Source organism: Electrophorus electricus, chromosome 10 (assembly GCF_041902795.1).
Source record: "Electrophorus electricus isolate QZ-2024a chromosome 10, ASM4190279v1, whole genome shotgun sequence".
Classification (NCBI taxonomy): Eukaryota; Metazoa; Chordata; class Actinopteri; order Gymnotiformes; family Gymnotidae; genus Electrophorus; species Electrophorus electricus.
In genome coordinates, this window is record NC_137506.1 from 27,702,015 (window position 1) to 27,721,238 (window position 19,224).

Here is a 19,224-nt window from a genome sequence, read left to right on the forward strand (position 1 = left end):
CTCCCCAGTAACTTTTCCATTCCGTTCAATACGGGAGCGCGTTGCGCGCTCACTACTCCCTTTCGCTATAACTGAATAATACATCGGTGCCCACTTTAATCTGTTGTAAAAAAATTTCCCTTAATATGAATGCATTGTTGAGAAACCAGATAAGACGGTCCCATATATAACATAATGCGGTTGGTGAAAATCTTCGGATGTTTCTCATCACTAATGTGTGTATAAATGAGTGTATAATTTGTTTAGATAATACTATCTATTTTCCTTACTGGTTTAAGAAGAAAGTTATATTCATTAAACACCCAAATATTCTGTTTAATTAGGTATTCAAGATAGCCTCCTGTTGATGTAGGTTTATAGCTAGTCTGAAGGTTGTCCAGATCCTCTGCAGGTGAAATTTAGCTGAATCATTAAAATAGTATTAAATGTTTCTTAGCCAATTTAAAGTTTAAACTGAAAATAGTCACACGTGAAGAATTAGGCTACTGGGCATTAGTTAAATAATCAATACAAAGAGCATAGTAAATTGAACTTTTCACATAATTACTGAATAATTTAATTACATTTTTCACATAAACCTGCACAATTAATATCTACAAATATATTTTTCTTTAAATGGTGGGCTAATTATATCCATCTTGTAATAAATATCATGTTTGTGAAAGAATAATACTAATCTATTTTATTCATTTTGTGATCAGTTATTGTGTGATGTGCTGTTAAATTTATCACTGTAAGTCTCTTTGCCCCAGAAGCTTGTTTGGGCATGGGCTCAGGTGTCTCAGCAATTAAAATGCAATACAAAACACTAGTAGAACAAGCTGCCCTGTGTTTAAACTGCCCCTATCTATACAAAACTTTCAATTTTGTTATATGTTTCCAACTCAAGAAACACCCATTTTATTTTAGGTTGCTTTAGTTTCACTAAATTATATTTAATTAAAATATAATATTTTTATAGTAATGACAGTTTAACAATCATTTATGACAGTTATCTGAAGTACATGTGAGAATTCATATTCAAGGTTTTGTGTTGTAGTTTGGCTTTTTGCCAATAGTTGATATGCACAGGATCAAGCAACTGGAATTAAAATCCAAAGCTTTTAATATACTAAGGCGATTCAAGCACATTGCACTATGGAAGACCTCCATGTTGTCAATACTAGAATCCATTAGTCATGATAGTTTTAAATAAACTTATTGACTAATAGATTAACTAATTAACAAAACAAAATTGCTTTTGCAATAAAATAAATAGGTTTATGATGTCTGTGAGTTTATGTACAAATTAATATGAGTAATATGCTGGGTAATGATTTCTGTGTTCTCAGAGCTACTTATTATTTTCTGTATCACATGACTAAACACTATCTACTAGCAACTCTAACTCTTTTAAACATCTGGTTTAATTTGACATTATTCTTTTTCTGTTGATTAAGTTATTACGAATATATTAACTGTCATTAGACCAGCACTCCAAAACAGTCATTATTGTTCTTACTTATTACAGTTCAGTAATGTTGATTATGATTTAGAAAATTCTGAAAACATTTGTCCCAGTCTCAAATATGGAGATAATCTTCCTTGCATTAAAAGATTACTGTTACTTTAAAGCTCTAAGTGTTTTTTGTTTTGTTTTTTCTTCATTTTTTTTTTTTTACTTTTCTCAGAGCAATAATAAATCAGTGACTGTGTAACTTCTGACCTCTGACCTATGTCCTTTAGTCTCTAGTCTAGAGGTCAAGTGTTTGACTATTCTCAAAGGCCTTAGATCTGGCAGAATAAATTGCATCACGTTATATATTTGCATCAGACAAATGTTGTCTCATCCACCATTGTGCTTCACTGGCTTCCTCTGAGAACAATTCAAAACAATTTAACATCACCCTATAACACCACCTTATTCTTCTTCTTCTTCTTCTTCTTCTTCTTCTTCTTCTTCTTCTTCATTTAACATTTTAGACTGTAGAGCTAACGTATTCTACCTGAAACTAAAAATCTACCAGACTGAAGCGTACCACACAGAGAGTACAAATACACTCCAGTGTGTGAGATTTGATTGTGGATTGTATTGCAATATATATATATATATAAAATGTTGCTTATATAAAAAAGACATGCACTTTAGCACATATCTGTCCACTTTTCCCTACTTTGTAGCTCATCGGGCAGACTGCAACACACAATGTTAAGAGGAAATCAATCCCAGAGAGGTGGCTCTGGGACTAACTTTAACTAACCCATGCAGGTTTGTCCTGATATCAAAAGCACAGCAGCATCAGCACAGCTATCTGCCCATTTTTCCAATCTCCCTATGAATTATTCACTCCCCCCCCCCCCCCCCCCCAATCTCTGGGACCCACTTCTGTTAGATCTGACAATTTATGGGCAGCTGCACTGGAGGGTCCCTCTGAGCCCTCCACATGGCTCTCTACAGCCATATTATGCTAGACAAATGTAATTATTTCTAAGAGCCAAAAAAGCCTTTGTTGGGCCATTTTGATAAATGTTTGTCATTTAACATTGTTCACTGTTGGAAATTATGTTATCTTTTCAGAGTAATGTTCACTGAACCTTTTACTAATGGCTGCTTTAGCCAAGCTAACAGAAACCATAATCTGAGTTCATGCTTAGAGCTGGGGGATGAGGCTACTAACCCACCAACCCCCAAACATGTATATCTCTCCCCGGCCCCTGATCATGCAGTGCAATTGGAACCAGCTGCTGCTATTTACCCTGGGCAGCACCGCAGCTGCATCGCCATGGTTACAGATCCACGCTTGGTCTCACTGGTTGGGGCTAGGTTTTTGAGGTCACCAGGAATGGGGCCATGGATGGGGAAATAGGCAAATCACTCATTACCTTTTGCTATACTTTGCCATATATCCAGCAGAAACAAATTGACTTTTGAGAATGCCAGTGATCGGTATCAAAACTTGTTATCAAGTCAAAGTTCAAAGTTCTTTTAGACAGTTTCAGAGTAACTCTGTGAAATGTGGTAGATTTCCAGTTGTTTCAAAACAATGAAAAGTTCTAAAAAATCTTACAGAAAAGTACAGCTCTTTAAAGGTTTAATATGTTTCCTTTAATTTTGGAACTCAGGATATGGCCTTTATAACAATGGAACAGGCTTTTCTCCTGTGGGGTCCTTTAGACAAGCACATAGACCAGACGAACTTAACCAAATACCAATTCATGGAAAGATTTACTTTGAAAGACAAATGCTGCCTGGGTGATTTAAACATTTTTGCTGTCTGCGTGACCCAGTGCTTCTTAAAATCAGCCATCAGCATCAAGCAATCATGGGAATTTATTTTAAGCATGCTAACAGCATAGCTTAGCAGTTTGAAAAACTAAGGCTTCAGCAATGATACTTCAATAATCTCAATAATGTCTGCTATTTTAAGCATGTGAAAGCTATTTCAGTTAAGATATGAAGAGACCCTGCAGATCAAAATGTACCCTTATTCAAACACAACAATTTCTTAGTTTTTAACATAACACAAACAGTTTAAAGTAAATGGCCATCAAAACTTCAAAGAGCAGAATGTTGTGTGTGTGACTAATTCCTAAATTGCCTTTTCTGCCATACATCTTAGAAAATAGTACTGCTCTTCAGACTACAGAGTAGCACAAGTTTATTCACATCTTAATCCTCAACTGCTTGTCATTATTATATTTAGCAAACAAAAACAAAAACTGTTTCATGATATACATTCATGTGTCTGCTATGTAAACACACCCTGTTATGATCCTTTTACCCAAGTGTGGTTTCTGTTTGCTCCTATGAATAATTTGTGTTAGCCATCCCCTACCTTTCCATCAGTGGTCAGTCTCTGACCATAGGACCTCTCATGAAGCTTGTGGGCAGTGAGTATAGGTGCAAGGTGGAGGTGTTACTAATAAAGTGTCTGGTGTGTATAGTAGGGCCACAGCACTGTTGAATTTAGTTGTTCTTCCTCTGCCAATTCTGGCAGTCATGTATATCTGTATGTGTGTTAAATAATGCAGAACATTTAAATCCATCTGTTTGTTAGATTAGATATGCTCCCCTTTGTCTTTCCCAAAGTGACAAATATTACCCCATGTAAACACATATAACATAGATAGCTTACCCTCACAACATCATCAAACTGTTTTTTATTGTTTTAAAATGTACTCAGATAAACTCCACCAAACAGACAAGGCATGCTATAAGTATCATAGTGTCATCTTAAGAGAAAACAAAAGAGGCAGGGACAGGAAAAAATAAATCTCACTGGGGTCGTTTCTAGGGATGTCATGATACAGTTGTAACATTGGGGCTTGTCTTCCAGAAACAGTAAAGTATGCGAAACAAGGATGCAAAAGCAACTTTGTAGACCTGGTGAGTCACATGCTGCTCTATCTAGCAGTTGGAGGTATTACAGCTGCTGCAGTTGAGTCCAGGCAGCCAAGCAACTCTTCAAGAAGTGGCCTCATTTAGCCCAGGCAAACTTTATTTTCCTCTGTAAGCTTTGTCTGTGTCTTTCCCCCTGTCAAATTTGATGTTAGTCAATATAATAATAAACTGATTACTCAGTGAAACACTGCATCGAACTCCTTACTCTGCTCAATGTGGGAAAAAATAATTGTCAGTTACAGAGACATCTAGTGATTAATGTGTCCGTGCAGCTGGAAATTAAGAGAATGTAAAAAATAGGTCTCATTGCATAGCAAGTTTAATTGTGCTTTTTAAAAAAAAAACAAAAAAAAAAAAACTAAAGATGCAATATAAAAACTTGATTACGTGATAACAGAGAAGTGCATTAATAATACAGTGACTGAAAAACTACAGGTTCACAACAAATGGCAGCGCATTATATGAGAACTCAGTGCAGAAACAGTATTGTTACATTCCTAAAGCAATAAAATGAATAATTATATTCAGAACAAATTTTTTAAAAATCTGCCGAAATTTCCATCTTTAAACCATTTAATCACTGTCCATGAGTAACAGTGGATCAGGCATTTAAATTTTTTTTAGCTTCTTCAATACTTCAAACAATATTGTTTAATGCCATGGGTCTTTTGTGAAAAAAGTGTCTGTGGTACACTGGTCCGATTTGGGATTACATCTTCTGCCCCATTCAGTTTGGCTCAGAGACTCTCGTCTGCAATAAAACACCTGATGGGCATATCTTGAAGCAACTGCAACATAGCCAGGGTTTACTGGAGACCAAACTGCCATGATGAAGTCTAGCTCTGCAATAATAATTCAACTAGTTATATATCAAATCACTGTTAAGCCAGGATTTAACCTAAACTGATCTTAATAACCCAAGAATTCTCTTTTGTGGTTACCCATCTGTCTTCCAGAGTGCCAACTATCAACCCCACTAGAAACTGGACTGGCAAGCTGTTGCAGGCTGAAGTTTCAGCAAACTGGTTTTCTCCATGGATGAGCCTCACATGCTGGAATACTCTTCATCCACAGTCATGATATAGTGAAGCACTCGCAGCCCCAGGGACTATCTTTAAAAAGTTAGATTTTTTGCTCTCATTAAATGTAACAAATGTGATAACAGTAAATTTGTTCTGGACATGTGCTCATTGAATGCTCTAGGAGAGTCCTTCAGGCCCCAGGGCTCTGGATAAGTGTTGAAGTGCTTCAAAGGGCCTTGTCTGCAAGTCGACGCACCACTGCTGAGGCTACTCTCCTGTATGCTTTAGCCTGCAGTTGATTGAAGAGCAACACAAAATTATCAAAAATATAAGTCTATGAAACAACCAAAAAAATATCATATTACTAAAGATTTTATATTTAGGTTAATAATGTGTTACAGGGCTTTATAGATTTACATTCATGTGGCACCTACAATATATCATTTGCACAAAAGGTTTCCTTATTAACACCCAATAAAGATGCTTAAATATATGCAGCCTGTTTTGAGTGTTCAATGTGATATAAGCCTAGCTGATTGTTTAGTCAGAATTTAACCAACAAATATGTAATTTACTCCAGATAAGAGCATCTACTAAATGCTATACATGTAATGTAGCCAAGCTTTACCATTTCTACAGGGAAGGAGACTCAGAAACATAATTTACTCACCTCAGGACTGTTAGGAGACGACACAACCACAGGCTGACCTGTGTCTGAGGTCTCTCTGATGTTGAGATGAAGCGGAATGTCACCTGTAAAACAAAGAAACGAAAAAACAGACAGAGGTACAGGCTGGCCCATAATGCATTCACTGAATGTGAACTGCTGATCAGTTTTAATAGCAAATGAGATTATTTAAATGGTAAAAACATTAAAGGAAAAATGTATATCAAATGTATATCATAGTTTACTTGGTTTACTCCCCCTCACAAGCTAATTTATAGTTAAAAAATTTCCTTTACAGTTTCACCAGTAAGTCAAGATCTTGTGCACCAGTAAAACTGAACAACAGTAATACGCACCATGGATGCTTTCACAATGCTAAGAATAGAGAGTGTTTTTGTTTCTGGGGAACCTTTTCCATTTAAGACTTCTTCTGAAAAACCAAGCCTTACCAAGAACCTCTACTCCAAGAGTATGAGCCAATTCTTTAGCCCCATCTGACCCAAAGATGTGCGTCTGGTGGTGGCACTGGGGACACTGGAAAACACTCATGTTTTGAACCAAGCCCAGAACCTACAAAGAAAAAAGACCTCTCACCTCTGCTGGCACTTTAGCAAGTATTGAGAGATAGGGCAGACAATGACATGTTTCTCCCTGAAGTCTCATGTCAGATCAGTATAAGTAAAATCTTAAAACATTCAATGTAATTTTACTATTGTGCATGAATTTATTGGATTAAATGTTTTTATAAAGCTTCTTTTTGCAAGACGTTTGCAAGCAAGTCCAGCTTTTCTTATAAATATTATGGTTAGGCTTTAGATACTAGCTCTGTATAGTCCTACATTAATTTCAAATAGTAAAGACTACCTAGATGGCTAAAACCATTCTCCATTCTTTTGGTAACATACGCAGCTTTGTCCTGAAGGGCACAAAATATCTAGTTTTATTCTTCCATTACAAACCCCTCAGAGATGCTTTTAGTCTCACCGGCACTTTAACCTTGCGGAACATCTCAGCACCTCTGCGTGCATCTACCAAGGCAATGTCCTGTGGAGTGGACACTATCACAGCACCTGCAAGGCAAAGCAGACATATACCATTACTCTGTGGTAATAAAGTGACACAATTATCGTACAGACTGGATGGGCTACTTTATAGAACAGAGAAAAAGATGCCAAACATTGGAAGGTGTCTGGTTCCACAAGAGCACAATACTTTTGCAAAAAATGTATTACACTTTAATATATCGTGAAATGTATGTGTAAACACCACTAACTAAATCTTAAATTGTGCACTTTAAGTTAATCTTTGCTCATTGTTTCATTTCAGTTCCAAATTGGCAAAGTGCAGAGTCAAAACAAAACATTGCCACTGTAACTACTGTTCAGTGATGATTTTGCTTTCTGCAAAAAATCCCAAACCTATTACCCTCTATGGTGGCAAGCTATTGCTAGACACTGAAGAGGGATGTTCCAAAGACCAAATATATGGATTGAAGTGTACAATAAATTTATGATGTATAACCTTTTTTTTACTCAAACACTTTACAATACATTATACTATGTTTACACGCACTTGCCACTTTATAAGGTACACCTTGCTGGTACTGGGTTGGACCACCTTTTGGCTTCAGAAATGTCAAATGCCTTCATGGCATGTATTCAACAAGTTGCTGGAAAAATTCCTCAGAGACTTTGGTCCATATTGATACAATAGCATCATACAGTTTCTGTAGGTTCATTGGCTGCACATCCATAATGCCAAGCTCCTGTTCCACCACATCCCAAAGGTGCTCTATTGGCTTGAGATCTGGTGTGGAGGCCATTTGAGTACAGTAAACCTATTGTCATGTTCAAGAAACCAGTTTGAGATTATTTGAGCTTTATGAAATGGCGTGTTATCCTGCTGGAAGTAGCCATCAGAAGATGGGTACACTGTGGTCATAAACAGATGGACATGGTCAGTAACAATACTCAAGTAATTTAAATGATGCTCAGTTGGCACTAAAGGGCCCAAAGTGTGCCAAGAAAATATCCACCACATATTTACACCACCAGCAGCCTGATACAAGGCAGGATGGAGCCATGCTTTATTGTTGTTTACACCAAATTCTGACCCTACCATCTGAACGTTGCAGCACAAATCGAGAAATATTAGACCCGGCAATGTTCCGATCTTCTATTTTCCTATTTTGGTGAGCTCATGTGAATTGTAGCCTGTTCTTAGCTGACAGGAGTGGCACCAAGTGTGGTCAACTGCAGCTGTAGCCCATCTGACTCAAGGTTCAACATGTGCGTTCAGAGATGCTCTTCTACATACCTTGGTTGTATCGAGGTTTTTGAGTTACTATTGCCTTTCTTGGATTTTAAACAAAGCTGGCCATTCTCCTCTGGCATCTGGCATCAACAAGGCATTTTTGCCATTTTTTATTTTTTAGACCATTCTCTATAAACCCTAAAGATGGTCATGTGTGAAAATTCCAGATTAAATTAGCAATTTCTGAAATACTCAAACTAGCCCATTTTGCACCAATAACCATGCCACGTTCAAAGTCACTTATATCACCTTTCTTCCTCATTCTGATGCTCATCCTGATGCTTCATCAGGTTGTCTTGACCATGTGTACATGTGTTCTGGCCAGGCCAGTTAAATTTGTTGGCAGTTTATTGACACCTGCTGGCTAAATAGGAAGAACTGTAGGAAGCAGTGGAACAGGAATAATTCAGGGAGAATCCATCATAATCTGTGTTTATTACTTAAAAGGCACTCTCTGTGAATACTAATGTTTTACTATTGCTAATTTGTGGTTTAAGTGGGCTATTGGATAATGAAGCTTGGGTGATGATGTATATCATTGTTTTATTGAATCTTCACAAATTGTCAAGCGCTAAGCATGGTGTTCTGGTTGCTGACTATAGTGCAGCAAATTGATAAATGTATTTATTCATGATTCTATGTAAGCATTACTTATTTGTACAAGTTTGCATTTTCGGTTTTATACCATTCATTGGATAAAACACTCTGAACATCACATTGCAGTCGTCAGAGACATTATATGAAGGTGTTTAGCTAGATAGCACTGAATTCAGTGAGGCCAATATTGCATGCCTAAATGCACTGAGATGCTGCCATGTGATTGGCTGATTAGACATTTGTGTTAAAGAGCAGTCCAACAGGTGTGCCTAATAAAGTGGCCCATGAGTGTACATATAGTTTATAGACCTATTTAATACTGAATATTAATATGCAAAAACCTTTTCCTTTCTTACCTGCTATTGGGACATTCTGTATTATAGAGAGTTGGATGTCCCCCGTTCCAGGTGGCATGTCTATTACTAAGTAATCCAAAAAACCCCAGTCTACCTAAACAAACACATAACACCCATATAATATTGAAAACATTTCAAGCCTAGCACAAAATTATTTAGTTGAACTAAGAAATTAACAACCATATAGAGTCAAGACCTCAGACAAATTTAAAAGCACACACCTGCCTTAGGAGCTTCTCAATGGCTGACATTACCATTAGACCTCTCCACACAATGGGCACAGTATCTTCAATGAGAAAACCCATTGACATACTGAGGTGAGAAGGGCAAACAGGCAGTTAAACTGGTATTCATGATCAAGCAAAAATGTGCTGCACATCCTATAATATGTCTTATACTTACCAAGGGATCCCAAAATTCATAAGGGGTCTCATTAGGTTATCTGAAATTTAAAGAAAAAAAAACTATTGGACAAAATGTTGTGGTCCTCTAACCCTATGTTATGACTCTGTTACCATACTCTAGTGGTGTTTTTATTCCAAAGAAAATACACATATTACCATTTAATATCACCTACTCTCTGTTAACTCTGGGTTTCCTTTTAGATTCATCAGCTTTGGAACTGAGGGACCATAAACATCAGCATCTAAAAGTCCCACTGACTTACTCTGCAGAAAAGATATGAGAGAAAAGATGCAAGGCACTGGAAGATGGGCTGCAGCATTAAAATGGATGATACTGAAGGTGATAGAATTACCCGATCATTAGCCAGAAGACCAAGAGCAAGATTCACTGTAATAAAAAGTATAAAAATTAGTAATGTAAATCAGGTGCCTCAATGAAAAATTAACTGCTGAAATTGGTTTTGACATTAGCCAAAAGAAATCTTTGAGCTATTTTAGAAAATTAGGCAGAAAGTAGTCTCAAGTATCAGACATCATGACAGTGAGTTCTGGATTTGGTTCAATTTTGACCTGGAATGGAAGAGAGATATAACATGGAAAAAAAATGGATGTAAATCTAGCTTTGTATTCTTGCTTATTTGACATTTTTTATGAATCATATTTTCCTTTCCAGAGTGAGAGCTGATTCCTAAACATCTCCTGTTTCTTCAAATGATACCGTCACCTGAGAAAATGTCAGTCCAAAACATCGCCAAAGCTCTCAGCCTTGGCCTCCTACAAATAACATTTAACTGAACATAATACATGGCAAACATTCTTTTGTTGTATTATAATCCTGCTCTCATTTGTTTTACTTCACTGACATTAGTGTGTTCATTCCATTTAAAATAAAGTTACTCTCTGATCAGTCACTTGTTAATTGCATTATTACTGTCTCATATCAACTCTATGGATCTTGCTGTTTTGTGATACACTTGAAAGAGAGAGTTGTTTTTAGTGGCACATTTTATTATACCATGTCAAAGTTGGTTAAAATTCAATTGGAATATCTTATAGACCTCATCTGCTCATGTAAATATCTGCAGCCATCTCAAATTGATTGTAAATTCAAAGACAACCAAAAGGACAAGTTACCTGCTGTTGTAGATTTTCCTACACCACCTTTTCCTGATGCAACAACAATGACCTCTTTAACACCAGTTATTGGTTTTTGTTTGGGAAGGCCTCGTGCCATGTGTGCCTTCTGTTTTTCTTGTGATGATCTTTCATGAACACCTGAAATCTACCCAGCGAAACGATTCATAACTCGTCATAGACCAGGTGCACATTTGAGCATTTAGTTCCAGAAAACTGTGGCAGCTATTGGCAATGCATTACAATTCTGCAACTGCAGCTTGCAACATATTAAAATTGGTAACTGATAATAGTATGACATCCAGAACGTTTGTAAATATCAGAATGAAACGCATTAAGATATCAGCCAGAGTAGTTTCTAAATTCCAGTTTTGAGACGTCGGTTATCTGCTTACATTAGTAGCTTGCACGGCTGTCGTAATAGGTGGCTGCAGCTACCATTTAAGAACTGGCTATAGCTGACAAGGTACTTACCTTAAAACGAACTTCGTGCTTACACATCATTGGAGGTGGTGGGAAAATTCTACTACCTGACCATAATGCAGAATTAGCAAAGGCAAACTTATATACATGTGACAACGTTTTGTAGCTATGATAAAACATTGCTGAGTGATTCGATCAGTGGCTAAATAAAGGGTATCCTAACTTTCCCATTTCACTGGCTAGTCGTGCAACTCAATTAATACATTTCTCTGACCTTCTCGAAATTCATGCAAAATTGCACAGTAATTTCCAGAAGGGTAGAGACAAAGAAGACCTACACACATAAAGATTTAAAGCTGTGAGTTCAAATTAAAGTCTCCACGAAAGAAAACATTGTAAAGATACATATCCAAGGCGATTTTTGATGACGTTGTGCGGAACTAAAACGTTATCTTTAAAGGCATCCAATTCATGTGAGCATTAAATGCGCTTCTAAACAACATAGTCATCTTAAGTTGATTGTTTTAGCATTTCTTTGTCCGGTGATTGTCAGCTCTCCACACTGACGTTTTTTATGTCACGACGATGGCCAACGAATCTTCAATAAGAGCTCGAGTAGTTGTTCAGCAGTGTCTACATGCAAAACTTCAGGTGAAACTTTCGGAAGCCAAGAGTGGGGCCGAATGGGTTGAGGTAGGTTAACAATCCTATCGCAATTACCTGGCAATTTAAGTTCTGGTTTAGTGGTGATTAACTATACTGATTTCTATTTTTCTAACTAAACTATTTCTGGTTTTAGTTCGCTGATTAACTATACTGATTGTGTTAACATTTCCTCACAGATTAGCCGGGGAATGGTTATCTATGTCTGTTTCTTCAAGGGTGCAACCGAAGATATAATCCCCAAAATGGGTATTGGTCTATTTCTCAAGATTAATCTAAACGCTGATGTAAATAGATACCACTCAGAAACTAATTTATTTGATCCGTTTTTGTCCCTGGCAGTGAACGGTCTACTAAACATGAAGATTTGTGAAACAGATTCTGGGAAGTATACTTCAGTCCTCGAATTACCTGGCAGTGTTCTTATTGTACCTCAAGCAACACTGGGAGGAAAACCTAAGGGTAAAGGCATGCAGTACCATGGCAACATTGGCAAAGAGGATGGACAGAGGCTTTATGCTAGCTTTGTCGCCCATTGTGAGAATGAGCTTAGTTTGTCTTGCAAATGCAGCGAAGCTGGAACAGAAGTCAAACATGGAACGTATGGTAACAGACAAATCCTGAAGCTGGATACAAATGGACCCTACACCCATTTAATGGAATTTTAAGAATTTAATGTCTCGACATGGACAAGTAACAACTTCATTAAAGTGTTTGTGATAAATGAGCTGTTATTCTTTCAGAGTTGGCTATTCGTGTGGTTCTGTATTCTACTGTGAAGGTGTATGTGAAGCATCACCATTCTCATTTACAAATCATTTGAGAGATTTAAGAGAGAACCGATAAACCGACTGTAGTCTGCAGCATCAAAACGTGTCTGAAATTTCCCGTAACCTCACAACAAATCTACATAATACGATCACTTATCTACATAGAGGTTTTCACGTCGATTGGTCAACTTTTATTTTGACGTACAGAAACAGGAAGTGTCGTGAAGACCCGTAAAGTGTAGTCGATTTTTAATGATTGCACATTTTAGACAGATTTTTTGCTTTTTATTCAGTATATTCAAATGCCACAAAAATAGATACGTTTGTTAATTTTAGTAGGTTGGACTTCTTTTAAAGCAAATTCAAAGCGGAAAAGACGTTGGATCGGTGAAGATGTCCGGGCAAGCCTGATGCCCTGTAAAAATTGCCCTTAGAAATCTCTCTTGTTGGTCTATGATAGTTAACGCTAGTCCGCTTCTTTGAATCTACACGAACAAACTTAAATACACATAAAAATCAGGTCACCGTTCCTACTGAAGAGTCGTCTATGAAGGAAAGTTGTTAAAACAAAATTACTTCAGCTTTATACCTGTTGCTAAAGCATTTCGCACTGTGAGTGGTGAAAGTTTATATAGTGGAAAGTTTTAGTTAGCTAGCTAGCCCTCTAACATGTTAGTGGATAGGAGTTGGATGCTAGGATGGGAAGAGCTATCCAGTAGCTTCATTTCGAGCATATATGTGATGTAGGTTACAGAATTGGAGACTAAACGTTTGTATGTCAATTTCTTGAGACTTCCACAAAAGGTTAAGATTATTCAGGGATAATGACACGTTATCACTAGGTTTATCAATGTATCATATTTTAATTAATTGCAACTTAATACAAAAGCAGATTTATGTTGCTTTATCAAATTTAAATGTCTGTAGGATGAACTTTAACAACTTTGATGAAGTAGAGAAGTACCTTCGATTTGGGATATACACAAAACATGATAAAACTTCAAAACGTATAATAAGAAGGTGCAGTAAGAAATTTTTTTGGACTGGTGAGTCATTTTCAGCATTACAGATTACATTGTCTTCATTGCTTTTCTAGATTTTCATTTGCTAACTGAACCTAAGCAATGTTTTCCTTTCCTTTAGATGGTGCTCTTTGGTATGTGGATGGAAAACGCCAGCGTAAAGTGCTTCGCACTGAAGAAGATGTAAAAGCAGTGCTGACCGAACATCATAACAACCGCAAACATGCGGGCCGCTCTAGGTGCCTGAAAGCTGTGTCAGTTCTGTACTACTGGCGCTCAATGACCAAGGACATCACAGATTGGATAGACAACTGTAATGGTTGTGCCCATCCTCCCAGTCCCATGGTACGATTACAGTGCATTGTCCCTGGGTGTGAAAATGCTGGACTGGCTGATGGTGAAGATGGTGTCAGTTTACACAGGTATGAATTATACAGGTTTACTAAGATTGAATTCATTTTGTATACATATTCATGATAAGTATATCTTAATTTGCCAACAGGTTTCCATTTGGTGATCCAAGCAGACTCAACTGTTGGATCAGCTTTGCTCACAGAGACCGCTGGTCTCTCCATAGCAGATCAGCTATATGTTCCAAACATTTCACAGCAGACAGCTTTGATCGAAGCGCAAACAGTATTTGCCTTAAATCTGATGCTGTGCCCACAGTTGAACCATCCTCACAACAGGAGGTGACTTGCAAATGACATGTCTGATTTAGTTCTATGACCACTTTTCATTGAAATATGAGTACACTATGTTCAGAAGTATCAAGGGAAATTGTGCTTATGGCATTTTCAAATTTTAATTATTAAAATAGGTTAATAATGAATGCTGTGATGGTGTATCCATGGAATCTGGGGGGGAGGAGCTTCCCTCTGCAGATGAGGACATAGTCCATGTGGAGCACCCTTATTCCAAAGCTCTCACTGTGCAGACCAGGACAAAGGGAAGTGGTGTGAACAGACACCTTCTGAGCTCCAAGTCTGAGCCGCATTTCAGAAGGTATGATGCTTTGGAGAAGTACTTGCGCACAGGCGTATATAGGAGCACCCCCTATTGCAAGAAGTACACAGTCAGGAGGTGTGCCAAGCGCTTCTGTTACCAAGGTAAGTCCAAGGACTTTTTTTTTTTCTGGGAACAAAGAAGAATCTTGTAGACTGATCTCATTCTGACCATATTTGATTTGATCTTAGTATTTACATGTTACTGTCTGAACTGTTTAGTGCTCATAATGTACCATGTCAGTGGATCCATTCTTTTATGGAGATACTTAAAAATTAGCTAGTTTGAAAAATGTTTTTGTAACATTGTAATAATGTTGTGATAAGATGGAGTCCTGTATTACCGCCATGGCTCTAAGCATCGCAGAGTTCTCCGAAGCCAGGAGGAAGTCGTTCAGGTGCTAAAGGAACACCATGACAAAAGAGGCCACTTTGGAATGAGCAGATGTTTGAGCTCAATATCTAAGCTTTACTACTGGGGCACCATTACTAGGGACATAGAGGAATGGATTGGCAACTGCCAGTTCTGCATGGAGATGGATGAGGCGACACAAAAATACCGTTGTGCTGTTTACAGCTGCAACAACTACAACGGACCTCTGGAGAGAGCACTGGGCCTGACCTTTCACAGGTGAGGCGAGAGCACTGTAGCCTTAGGGATTTAAAATTATTGTCACACTAACATTAATTTTAAAGATGTTTGCTGAACTGATAGGATGTATTAAAGTAGCATTTCTCAACTAAGCCCTCGGGAACCACCTCCCAATAAGCCTGAACCAAGCCATTAAAAACACTGAATGCATGGTGCAGTTACACTGGGACCTATGTTACAGCCATCTGGTAGGTTTAAAGAACTGGGTTGGGTTGTTAAAGGAATAGTCTTTCCTTATACTAATGTGACAAAGAGGTAGTGGGGATTGTTGAGATAACCCTGTTGTGTTAGTATTATTGACTGTTTACTGGTGTGAGATAATTTAGCTTTAAGGTGGGTGTCTCTTAATTATGATATAAGCAATCAACATTTAATCCTATACTTTACTTCCTCAGGTTTCCATTTGATGAGCCACAGCGACTCAATGAGTGGATCAGAAACCTGCGCAGAGTAAATTGGCAACCCCGGCCACGCTCCGTCGTATGCTCCACTCACTTCACGGATGACTGCTTCAGCCGCTCTGGGGACTCTGTTTGCCTCAAGTCTCATGCAGTCCCCACCCTGCTCCTCTGCACCTCACAGGTACACTGCTGTGAGTATGTGCTTTTCACCCCATATCTTCAGAGCTATGTGGGGTTACACTTCTGTGCTGACATTTCCTCACAGGGTAAGGAAGGGGAAGATGCTCCTCGCAGTTCGGCTGAGAGGAGGAGCTCTTGTGAACCACAGGATAATTCAAACAACCAGCATGCATTTTTCTCCAAATATGATGCAATTGAGAAATATTTGAGTGGAAAGGGCTATCCACCAGGCCTCACCTCTGTGGAGAAAAACACTTTCAGGAGACTCTGCTCCAGATTTGCTATGCATGGTAAGTTACTTGCCTTAGTGTTTTTGTATTTGTGGAATTAGCAGCACTTAATAGACAAATTGCTTATGAGCAGAAAGCACTTTTACTTTTAAAAACTGCAGAATAAATTTTTAGAGAAAAGGTAGTATGTAATTAAATCATTGTGTTCCTACAAATATAATAAAAATGTGTAAAACAATGATGTGCATCTGTAAATATACAGATTACATATAATGTAAGAATTGTTTAACATGAACAGTTTCAGTTAGACTTGACTTTGCATGTAGAGGCAACATTAGATGAATCATTGTTACTAAAAATGTGAACTATATGACCTGATTATTCAAATAATTATTCAATAAACAAGAATTATTCAGGAGTGTTACATGCAGCAAAACATAGCTAATGTGAAAATTGTGAAAACTGATACATTTACATTTATGACATTTAGCTGACACCTTTATCCAAAGCGACTTTTATGCCTCAATGACAATTATGACAATTATGGCTGAATACAACTTGAGAAATTGAGGGTTAAGGGCCTTACTCAGGGACCCAAGAGTGGCAACTTGGCGGTGGTGGAGCTTGAACTGGCAACCTTGCAATTGCTAGTCAAGCCCGTACATATAAATATACATATAAATATATTTAAAATGATAAATATATTAAACATGTTTTCTAAAAGTCAAAGGTGTTTTGGGCTATAGACGTCCTATTCCTGTCACTGCTAAATGCACTAATCCATCCTCTCCATTTCAGATGGCTTCCTGTTCTATACGTCAGGCAGAGGCATACAGGAGCATGGAAGGCGCAGGGTGGTGAGGAGCAGAAAGGAGGTGCAGTCGACGCTCACTGTGTACCACAATGAGATGAACCACATCAAGTTCGAGAAGTGCTTAAAGCTTGTGTCCAGACACTTCTTCTGGGGCTCCATGCGGGCTGATGTAGATCTGTGGATTCAACAGTGCCCTCGGTGTTCAGGCTCAGAAGAGCCCTGTGCCATGGAGCTTTGTGCTAGCCCAGGAAGCCTTGAAGTGCCTGAGTCTCTGGATCACATTGAAGAACAAGACATGTAGGGCTCAGTCACATTTACTGCTGATCTAATGTACACTTCAGCACTCGTGTGCAATGGTGATACTTGACATCAAAACGTTATTATTAGTACATGTTGCTATTGCAATTTAGTACAATTTTATTAATGAATATTTGATTATAGATTTGGTCTTATGTATATGTTATATTTGCAGATTGTGCTTTTATAAATTCCAGTCCTGTCTTTGTCATCCCTTTGCCTACTGTAGTCTGAACCCCCAGAGTCAGATGAACAGGAGAGTGGTAGCTGATGGTGAGCTGAGTCTGTCAATCACACAGCTGGCTGTGCAGCCGTGTCTGATTGGTGCCAGACCCAAAAAAGGACTTCCTCCATGTCAACCTGACGGTAATACTGCCAATAGAATGACTGGAGCTGCTACCACAAGACTCGACCCAGTAACAAGGTATGAACCTGTGTTAGCAACCCTAACTATTCCTTCAGACCCTCAATGCCAGTGTGATATTGTTCATAAATGCAGTCATTCCTAATAAGAGTACAGTAAAAAGACAATCTTGGGCCAACAGAAGCCTGTTTTCAGTTTACTCCACTTGCAGCAGTTACGGACATCTGCCTGAAGATTTGGTACTGGAGAGGAGAAACTGCATTATGAGTGCGAGGGCTGTGGTCCAGCAGTGTACACATGCCTTGCTGCAGGTCAAGCCCCAGGTGCCAGAGTCCGACTCCGAATGGGTAGAGGTATCCCATGCGCTGTGCATGACAAACTTTAATCTACTGTCCTCATGCTAAGTTGTATGAGGATGTCATTTAGCACGTCTCAAATGACACCCCTGATTAGATGTGCCTCATACTCTTAATGGCAATTAACAAATGTTGGTCCCATTTTACTTGGTTTACAGATTCGTGAGGGAATGGTGATCTATGTGTGCTTTTATAAATGTGCTACTGAGAAAATTGTTCCCAAAATGGGTATGTATGAAGAAAGGTCAAATGAATAATGGCTAACAATATTTAAAATATATATTAGCCTTGATTCACTGACAAATTTGTCTAATCTAACAGACCTTAGACCTACATTCTGTGAATTTTAGCATATTGAGTGTTCCTTACACACATGCATATCCCCTTTTATGATTGGTTATCCAGTAAATAGAGTATTTTTATTTCCTAGTTCAAAGTTTAGCATTATAAAATATCTTTTCATTGTGTTAAACAAAGGGGCAGCATATTTCTCAATGAGCTTTTATGTAATCACAGAATACACTTTTTATAACATTTGTGGCATTTCAGATTTTTTTTATTGCTGCATCCTCATACTTTGCATCACCTAGAATTTACACAGTGATGATGGTCTTGAAGCTGACAGCCAAAACATGTTCTCAATTCCACAGTGAATTCCTTGCTCAATGTGCAGTTCTTCCCAGCCAGTAGTGGCAGGCATGTCTCCATCTTGGAGCTTCCAGGGAGTGTGCTAATCGTTCCACAGGACACCATGACGGGGGTGGTTAAAGGATTCAAGGTGTTGAACCATGGCTCCATTGAGCGGTGGAAAGGCCTGCACCTGTACAAACATTTTGTCTCCCTGTGTGAAAAGGAACTGGGAGCATCCAAAAAGTGCTCCGAGGCAGGGGCAGTTGTCCGACATGGAGTCTACGGAAACATGCAGACAATATACCTTACCAGCAATGGACCGCTCACTCATGTAATTGAGTTTTGAACTTGCACTTACGGGAATTTCTTTTGGTAACATTTACCATGCTGTGAAAGTTTTCTGCCAGATTCTTTGTTTGAATCAGTATTTGAATTCTCATTCCTTCCATTGGAACTCCTATTGTCTGAGGTTGTGTAACTGGTTTGTGAAAATAAAGTGGTATTTGTTTAATATAGTTTTCCATTCCATTTTTTTTATTTTATT

The 19,224-nt window shown here is 38.1% G+C and overlaps 3 protein-coding genes across 11 annotated transcripts; 2 read left to right on the top strand and 1 right to left on the bottom strand.

The window, feature by feature from the left end:
• Nucleotides 1-4,682: 4,682 nt before the first annotated feature.
• On the bottom strand, nucleotides 4,683-11,784 carry nubpl (nucleotide binding protein-like). Of its 3 annotated transcripts, none has more exons than XM_027008904.3 (11): nucleotides 11,349-11,784; nucleotides 10,875-11,022; nucleotides 10,094-10,128; nucleotides 9,914-10,004; nucleotides 9,739-9,778; nucleotides 9,558-9,648; nucleotides 9,337-9,430; nucleotides 7,055-7,140; nucleotides 6,520-6,604; nucleotides 6,074-6,156; nucleotides 4,683-5,692 (listed from the first exon to the last, which is right to left on the bottom strand). In XM_027008904.3, the coding sequence occupies exons 1-11, from the start codon at nucleotides 11,475-11,477 to the stop codon at nucleotides 5,630-5,632; spliced, it is 945 nt and encodes a 314-aa protein (XP_026864705.1). In that variant the 5' UTR covers nucleotides 11,478-11,784; the 3' UTR covers nucleotides 4,683-5,629. The 3 variants fall into 3 exon arrangements, with proteins under 3 accessions (XP_026864705.1, XP_026864704.1, XP_081578019.1); XM_027008903.3 differs by having other exon boundaries at nucleotides 6,520-6,640; XM_081721893.1 differs by lacking the exons at nucleotides 9,739-9,778; nucleotides 9,914-10,004; nucleotides 10,094-10,128; nucleotides 10,875-11,022; nucleotides 11,349-11,784 and having other exon boundaries at nucleotides 6,520-6,640; nucleotides 9,337-9,426; nucleotides 9,558-9,649.
• A 70-nt stretch (nucleotides 11,785-11,854) lies between these two features.
• On the top strand, nucleotides 11,855-12,701 carry LOC113576677 (D-aminoacyl-tRNA deacylase 2-like). The gene is made up of 3 exons (XM_027008905.3): nucleotides 11,855-11,990; nucleotides 12,140-12,209; nucleotides 12,303-12,701. The coding sequence occupies exons 1-3, from the start codon at nucleotides 11,883-11,885 to the stop codon at nucleotides 12,626-12,628; spliced, it is 504 nt and encodes a 167-aa protein (XP_026864706.1). The 5' UTR covers nucleotides 11,855-11,882; the 3' UTR covers nucleotides 12,629-12,701.
• Nucleotides 12,702-12,786: 85 nt separating this feature from the next.
• Nucleotides 12,787-19,191, top strand: LOC113576635 (D-aminoacyl-tRNA deacylase 2). 7 transcript variants are annotated; one of them, XM_081721892.1, is made up of 13 exons: nucleotides 12,787-13,342; nucleotides 13,658-13,776; nucleotides 13,874-14,174; nucleotides 14,255-14,444; nucleotides 14,573-14,861; nucleotides 15,084-15,387; nucleotides 15,804-15,990; nucleotides 16,075-16,279; nucleotides 17,018-17,330; nucleotides 17,560-17,754; nucleotides 17,876-18,047; nucleotides 18,209-18,278; nucleotides 18,701-19,191. In XM_081721892.1, exons 2-13 carry the CDS (start codon nucleotides 13,659-13,661, stop codon nucleotides 19,024-19,026), a joined length of 2,670 nt encoding a protein of 889 aa, XP_081578018.1. In that variant the 5' UTR covers nucleotides 12,787-13,342; nucleotide 13,658; the 3' UTR covers nucleotides 19,027-19,191. The 7 variants fall into 7 exon arrangements, 6 of the variants coding, with proteins under 6 accessions (XP_081578018.1, XP_081578017.1, XP_035388996.1 ...); XM_081721891.1 differs by having other exon boundaries at nucleotides 12,787-13,776; XM_035533103.2 differs by having other exon boundaries at nucleotides 12,787-13,776; nucleotides 17,906-18,047.
• The last annotated feature ends 33 nt before the right edge of the window (nucleotides 19,192-19,224 follow it).